This window comes from Gossypium arboreum, chromosome 6 (genome assembly GCF_025698485.1).
Source record: "Gossypium arboreum isolate Shixiya-1 chromosome 6, ASM2569848v2, whole genome shotgun sequence".
Lineage (NCBI taxonomy): Eukaryota > Viridiplantae > Streptophyta > Magnoliopsida > Malvales > Malvaceae > Gossypium > Gossypium arboreum.
The window spans coordinates 392,513-400,002 of NC_069075.1; the positions used below are offsets into that span (position 1 = coordinate 392,513).

The 7,490-nt window shown below is 30.3% G+C and overlaps 2 protein-coding genes across 3 annotated transcripts; one reads left to right on the forward strand and one right to left on the reverse strand.

The window, feature by feature from the left end:
* Positions 1-2,587: 2,587 nt before the first annotated feature.
* LOC108482095 (uncharacterized) lies at positions 2,588-4,530 on the forward strand. 2 transcript variants are annotated; one of them, XM_053029845.1, is made up of 4 exons: positions 2,588-2,815; positions 2,913-3,030; positions 4,026-4,088; positions 4,180-4,530. In XM_053029845.1, the coding sequence occupies exons 1-4, from the start codon at positions 2,800-2,802 to the stop codon at positions 4,220-4,222; spliced, it is 240 nt and encodes a 79-aa protein (XP_052885805.1). In that variant the 5' UTR covers positions 2,588-2,799; the 3' UTR covers positions 4,223-4,530. The 2 variants fall into 2 exon arrangements, with proteins under 2 accessions (XP_052885805.1, XP_017640687.1); XM_017785198.2 differs by having other exon boundaries at positions 2,596-2,815; positions 4,026-4,117; positions 4,201-4,530.
* Positions 4,531-5,050: 520 nt separating this feature from the next.
* LOC108480811 (MYB-like transcription factor ETC1) lies at positions 5,051-6,707 on the reverse strand. Its single transcript, XM_017783921.2, has 3 exons — positions 6,420-6,707; positions 6,168-6,267; positions 5,051-5,500 (listed from the first exon to the last, which is right to left on the reverse strand). Exons 1-3 carry the CDS (start codon positions 6,469-6,471, stop codon positions 5,413-5,415), a joined length of 240 nt encoding a protein of 79 aa, XP_017639410.1. The 5' UTR covers positions 6,472-6,707; the 3' UTR covers positions 5,051-5,412.
* Positions 6,708-7,490: the final 783 nt, after the last annotated feature.

Consider the following 7,490-nt stretch of genomic DNA (forward strand, 5'->3'; position numbering starts at 1 on the left):
AACCTGCGCGACACTCCCATTTTGTAAACCTGTTAAGTCTCTCCATGGATCAATTAAAAAACAAAACCCGAGATAAAACCAAACATAGACACCCCTAACATAATACCTCTACCATTGAAGGATCCATTAACTCTTGGCAGACGACACTTTAAAAACTTTTCCCAAAACAAGTTAAAGATCCTTCAAGACATTGAAACTAGTTACGTAATAGAGAATATATACCGAACTCGGTGCAGTACTGTGGGAAGGGGTATCCCAACCAATGTGAGTAACATGTTTAACATCTGTAGGGTACCCAATTTCCATCTTTTTCTCCTTCACAGCTACAACAACAACAACAAAATGCCATTTTCAAAAAAACCCAACACTATGAACAAAAGTAACCCATGAAACATGTTCAAAGACAGTAAGTAAAGGACCTTACCAAAAATTCGTGAAATGTTTTTGAATTTCTTGTATAACCTTTTGATCTTGGTAGCCATGATACTGGACAAAGAACAGAATGTAATTTCTTTGTTTTTTTTTTGAAGAAACCTAAAAATGAAGGAAATGACGGCTTGAAGACAAAAAGTAAGACAAAGATTGGATGGTATGGCTGGTTAAGAAAGCTTATATGATTTGTGACAATATTGTTGTGAAGCGAGTAAGCTGTGGTGTTGAGGTTGTTCTTATATGTTAGAAGAATCTTTTTTATAGTAAAATTCCATTATTAGTCCTTATACTATACATAAATGATAGATTTAGTCTTTATATTTTTCGAATTTTAAAAATTTTAATCTTAACACAAATGGTAGTGGCTAAATTCTATTATTACTCTTGTACTATGTGTAAAGTTGTAGTATCAGTCTATGTTCTCCTATACTTTTTGTAATTTCGAAATTCCAATCTTGACGTATACATAGAATTTTGAAAGAAAAAAAGAAACAGCATAACTTAATGAATTTAACAAATACCGTTTAGTTAGGACTGAAATTTAAAAATTTTAAAATATAGGGACTAAAAAAGAATTTAACCCATTTTTTGTTGTTTAAACATAAACGAATCTTTCATATCTGTCAAGAAATTTTAATTGATCTTTCGTGCAACTCACATGGATTGAAAATATCTTTTAATATAAAGATTTTTTTCTAACAATATCTTTCTCTCAATTTGCCCTATAATGTATATATTCTACTCTACCACCTCTATTTGCAATTTAATACAGTTCTTTTCCGAATAAGTCTTAATTCGATTGATATGGATAATGTCGTTAATGTAAAAAAATATAGTTTCAAGCACAATAAAACAAATTATCCTTTTATTTATGAGGTTAAGGAAGAGATATAACTAGAAAAAAAATATTTTTTTCTTTTGAAAAATCACAATATTTGAGATTTTTTTTTTTCTAAGAAAGGTTGATGATTAGTGTTGCAGTCACGTTAGGTGCAGCTGTCTCTTAGTAGGAAACACATAGCCTTTTTTACAAAGAAAATCATTATAAAATGTTGAGATTCGGATGCCATGATCATATGCATGAATCAACATTTTGTATAGCCAATTGTTGAAATTTACTTCTTTTATTTTTATTTTTATTTTTATCGAGGATAAATCCGAATTAAGTAACGAACAAGAACAAATAGAGAAAATTAGACACAAATATTAATGTAAAAAATTATTCCAAAGAGGATAAAAATTCATGAGTAAAGAAAACTTCACTAAATGGCAAATAACCGAAAAAAGTATAAGATGGAGAAAAAACAAAACAAAACAAAACCCTTAAATCCCGAAAAATACAAAGCGCTCTAGCTGAAACACAAAATTCCCTTAAACTCTCTTTTGTTGAGTTGTTAAATAGTTGCTAAAAGCCCTATTTATAGGCTGAAATTCATAGGCTAATATGATTAAGATATCCCTAGAGTTATTAGAGTTCGACTGGAAAAAGATAAATAAGTTTAACTAAGAGAAGAAGCTCGGTTTAGTGGGGGACACGTCGCCACTTCGTGACGTCGTTTATTAGCTCATTGGGATGTCACATGTCGCGTCGTCGGGATGTCATGTTTCGCGTCATCGGGATGTTGGCTCTTCCTCGTGATGATTCAACTCTGTTTCGTCCAAAATGCGAGACACACTCCACAATTTTCAAGAATTTAATCTATCTATTTTTTAGATTTAAAAATTATTTTCAAATTATATATAACTATGTACAAGGACTAAATTTCAAATTTTCGCATAATAAATAATCATAATTGAATTTTACCATTTTTTTTATAATGCAAAAAGAAAAGAATTGTGAATAAAGGGAGGTTCCTTTTATATAGAGTTACGTAGATAATAAAGAGCAAGCAGTGAAAATTATTAAATTAAAATATATTTTAATATTTTTACATTTTTAAAATTAATTAAATACTTATGTGTCATCTAAGTGATAATTCACATGTATGCCATGTCAGCAAAATTAATAGGTACAGACTTTTCCATTTATTTTAGAGTGATTTAATAAAAAATATAAGTTTAAGGGTTAAAAGAGACAAAAAAATTAAATATAGGGCTAAAATAAATTTTTTTTTGTAAAATTTGAGGGCCAAAAAGGTTATTATGCCGTTTGTTTTAATGGAAATGATTGAGGGAGTTAAGCTAATGGACCGAATACAAGTAAAGTGGCCAAGTGAAAAAAGAAAATAAAAGGGTCAAAGTGAGAATTTCATTATACTAAAGGGGCCGAAACAAGTTTAAACCTTAAATTAAACTCCCAAAATTCCTAGGGTTTCGGTTTCGAAATACAGAAAGGGGAAAATTTGCAGAAAAAAGCCATCAACTCCAATGGTGTGCGAGAAGTGTAAGTTTTTCTTACTCTGCAATTAATTTAAACTAGTTTTTGTTTAATTTGATCTAATCTGAAAATTTCTGATGGGTTTGATTAATTTCATTTGTAGGTCAGAAGAAGCTATCAAAGGTGATAGTGCCAGATAAGTGGAAGGAAGGCGCCAGCAACACCACCGAAAGCGGTGGCCTGAAAGTCAACGAGAATAAACTCCTATCGAAAAAGCACAGGTCTTTGTTTCTTTCTTTTTATTTTTTTTTTTTTTTTGCCCTCCTTCTTCAAGTTTTACAAAGTTCATTTACAAATTTGCAAAACATGAGCAATTGGGTTTCTTTTTATTTAATCCGGCAGAAATTTTAATTTGAGCTGTAGCAATAACTTGTTGGTCAGATAATTTCTTTAAAGCATGACTTGATTATTAGTGTAAATTATTGATAATTCTTCTGAGTTTAGAATTTGGGGTTTAGGGTTCTTTGACATTGCGAAAATAATTTTATTTTAGTGCTAGTTTTCTGGGTTTGGTCTATAACAAAACTTGGGTTTTATGCTTTCAGCTGTGCTATTAATTTTTGGTAAAAGTACCTTGGAGGCCCTTATACTAGGAGCTAAATTGCATTTTGTATCCTTCATTAAAAAGTAGAGCAAATTAGTCTTTGTTGGTTAGATTAAAGAGCAAATTGGACCTTTTGTTAAAAATTCTATCTATTTCTACCGTTAGAAATTAGTCCATGTATGTCAGCTTGAGGTATATATGACACACCACATGCAATTTATTTTGTCAGCTACACTCATATTTATTAGTAGAAATAGATGAAATTTTTAACAGAAAAGACCATTGCTCTTTAATTTAATGTACAGGGACTAATTTGCCCATTTTTTGAGGAAAGGAGGCAAAATGCAATCTCACTCCTACTACAGAAGTCTCCATAATACTTTTACCATTAATTTTGTCATTTGTGCAGTAACTTGAATATGTGGTTCCCTCTTGTGTCTGTATGTTGATTAACTATGCAATGCTCACCAATCACGCTACTGGCTCGGTGGCAAACTGTGTTTGTAAATTTCTTCCCTGTTCCCCCCATTGTAACATAATTGCTTACTTGTAACGAAAAAAACTATGCAGTGCTCTTATAAGGCCGAGTTGTCCCATCTAATTTTCACGTATGATTCTGGGGATTTCGTTTTTTGTACGTCTATGTTTAGATTTGAAATCCATTGTTTGCAGATGGACACCTTATGGAAATACAAAGTGCATCATTTGCAAGCAGCAAGTGCATCAAGATGCCAAGTACTGTCACACTTGTGCTTATTCCAAAGGTCTCAATCTAGCCATTTCATTGTTTTTTCATGATGTTTTGTGTGCGTGTGGTCTCTCTCAGGGGGCATTTCATGTTGTGCAGGCGTATGCGCGATGTGCGGTAAGCAAGTGCTCGACACCAAGCTTTACAAGCAGAGTAACGTATAATCGAAGGGGGATATAAGCTGGTCGTTGAGTAGATATCATAACTGGTATTTATCATTATTAACTCACCTACTTGGATCAAAAGAGGCATAAAATTGTTGATGCTGCATGTTTTGTAGTCCTCTCTCTGATCATTTGTACTAGAAAACAGATAATCTCATTTTATATTCAAGTATGTATTAATCATGTCTATAGCTGGACTAACAAGGAACTAGTTATTGTTTGTAAAGTTGGTCTAATACATTTCTTGAGGTTTGAACTCGGCAAATACTCTCACATTGCGTCTTGAATCTTTTTTTATCCAAGTTAATTCTTGAACTTGGTAATTATTACCACATTGAGGCATGAATGTTTTTTTATATTTTGTCCAAGTTAATTCTTGAATTTGGCAATTATTATTGGGGCCTGAACCTTTTTCTTTTGTCCAAGTTAGTCCCTAATATTTCCTTGAAAGCCTTATAGTTTAAGTCCTAATGTGAAAACAATTACTATGTTTAAAGACTAACTTGGACAAAAAAAAAGTTTAGGCAACAATTATACAAATAACGAATTTAGATTTGAATATTTCGAATATTTCAATTTTTAAAAGAAATTGTTATTGAAAAATACTATGTTTTCTAAATGTGGATATTTAGTAGATTTGGGTATTCAATGTTTAAATTTTACAAAAAATTGTAGATATTCCAATGATAAACATGATATCAAGGATATGTCCCTCAAAATGGCTGATTTGTGATTAAAATTTTATGAAATTACATATTAGTAGAATTGTAGTTTAGTCCCTCAAATTTATGATTCAAGCATTTTTGCTTTTTGTACAATTTCATTCCCAAATGCTGAAAAATTAAAACTTGAAGACTAAATGGATAAAAAACACACATAATAAACTAAGAAACATCCTTGGGCTATTGAAAGTATATATAAAGCCACGGAAACATCCCCCCCATAGTAAAAGTTCATCAAAACAAGAGAAAACCCCAAAACATCAAACAACAATGCTCAATTTTCTAAGTCGGGTTGAACCGATTATACCATATTCTTGACCCTTTTTTGGTGACTACAACAAATACCCATCATTGCTCTCTTGCCCATAATTGCCATCCAGTCCCTCAAATTTTGCCCCTTTCTTTAAAAATGTCCTTTTTTTTTCTCATTCACTCGTTGAATACCTGGTATTCCAGTACTCTTCAATTTCTTCAGCTGTTCTACCAGGGATTCTTCCAGCAATTAAAGCCCACCTGTTAATAAAAAGTCTTGTCAGATTTTATTACCTTTCCGGCAACAGTATCAGGCAGTGATTTCTTCCTATATATTATAAATTTTTGTACTTTTCTAAAATATGAAATTAAATTTTTCTACTTTTTAAATTTTAATATTCAAGTTTATTTTTAAAATTTTAAAATTATTTTGTTAATTTTAAGTTTATTATAACGTTATTTTCTTAATTATATAAATATTAAAATATTTTTTTAAATTTCAAAATAGTATACTAACAAATCTAAATATATATATATATAATAATGTTAACAGTTAAACCCGAATTTTGAAACTAAAAAGTAAGACTAAATTTTAAAATTTTGAAAAGTATAGAGACTTATGGCATATTTAACTCAAAAAATTAAGGGTAAACTACATTAGTAGTCACCCAACTATTAGTAAATTCTTTTTTTTGGACACCCAACTATTGGCAAATTTCTTTTTTGGTCATTGAGTTTGTCTCTTTTAGTTACTAGTTGACTAACTTAAAAATGAAAATATCCAAAAATTCAAAATAGTTGGATGATCAAAAAGAAAATAGTTGAGTAACTATTTTGTAAGTTTTCATAGTTGGTTGACCAAAAATTAAATTGACTAATAATTGAGTCACTACTAGTGCAATTTACCCAAAAATTAAAGAGACTTTACCTCTCTCCAACCAGATTAAACATCCTAATTATAAGTGTTTCCTCATCTTCAGAGAATTTAAGCTTTGATTCTTCACTTGTTTCCTCCTCTGAACTAAATTCTGTAATATAAAAAAAAAAAAAAAAAAAAGATACCAAAGCTTAAGAGTATCCATAACCCATAACATACATACATACATACATACATACATACATACATGCATACAATCAAAACCCAAAGATCTAAAAGTGAGAAAGAGTATTTGAGAGGTACCTTGAGAGTTGACATAAGTTTTACCAGAAGAGGAATGTTGAGAGTCAGCCATTAATGAGGTTTTGAAGATTGAAGGGAAGGGAGATAATTAATTAGGGACCTTAGAAATGAAGTAAACAGAGCCAATGAGGGGAAATGATTAGATCATGTGTTTGGATGAAAACATAAATAAAATATGTAAGAATGGGTAGTAAGTTGAATGACAGATAGAGGAGCTCGGGTGGTCTAACTAGGTTGATGGGTAGTTGAGGGCATTAATGAAAAAAGATTCTTTGGTCTTTTGTCTTAATCTACATGTCTAGTGTTAAGGATAGAACATCTTATCATGGTGTCAATCATATTTGTGTCCTTATCCAATTTCATAATTATCCTATAATTGGAGATTTTTTTATCTATTTTTTTTTTAATAATGTTTGAAGTAAATTGGATTGATCCCCATACTGGTCTAGAAAATGACTTTAAATAGATTAGAACAAAAATTGATACGGATGGATTGAAACCAACAATTAAATTGAGGTTTTTTTTTAATATTTTAAATTGAACAATTCGGATCAACGAATCGATAGTCTGATTAGTTAAATTATTAATCCAATTCCAAAGTTCAAATTTGAATCGTCTTCCTAGTTTTCCTAAATTACCCAAATAGTCCTTTTAAAAGTTAATTCAACAACAAAATTGTATGTTAAGACTTCTCAAATTTAAAATTTGATTATAGCATCTCCACAAAATGAAAATTTTATGTTAATACAAAGAGAAATTTATATTTATGGCTTTTCAGAAAATTCATAAATCAAACCCCTCTCACTTTCTTTTTTTTTCTAATTTCGTCCCTAACTAGTGCAACTAACATTAATTCAATCCATACACATGCATAATTTAGAGAATTCCAATGGAAAGAAATGTTCTGAAAAAAAGTGGTGGGTCAATATTTTTAAAAGTTTGATATTGATGTGAAAAAATATAATTAAGGAATTGAAATGTCAAGACTAAATATATAGTATGATCGGACATAATCATGGGCAAGTTAGGTTAGTTTGAAAATTAAGAGAGTTTGGGAAAAAATATAGGTTC

What these genes read in the sequence shown, in the direction of transcription:
- LOC108482095 (XM_017785198.2), top strand. An exon ending in CTCCTATCGAAAAAGCACAG is followed by an intron (nt 3,031 to 4,025) that starts GTCTTTGTTTCT and finishes CATTGTTTGCAG; the next exon opens with ATGGACACCTTATGGAAATA. An exon ending in CACTTGTGCTTATTCCAAAG is followed by an intron (nt 4,118 to 4,200) that starts GTCTCAATCTAG and finishes CATGTTGTGCAG; the next exon opens with GCGTATGCGCGATGTGCGGT.
- LOC108480811 (XM_017783921.2), bottom strand. Translation starts at nt 6,471, where the DNA reads ATGGCTGACTCTCAACATTCCTCTTCTGGTAAAACTTATGTCAACTCT. An exon ending in AACTTATGTCAACTCTCAAG is followed by an intron (nt 6,268 to 6,419) that starts GTACCTCTCAAA and finishes TTTATATTACAG; the next exon opens with AATTTAGTTCAGAGGAGGAA. An exon ending in TTTAATCTGGTTGGAGAGAG is followed by an intron (nt 5,501 to 6,167) that starts GTAAAGTCTCTT and finishes TTTTATTAACAG; the next exon opens with GTGGGCTTTAATTGCTGGAA.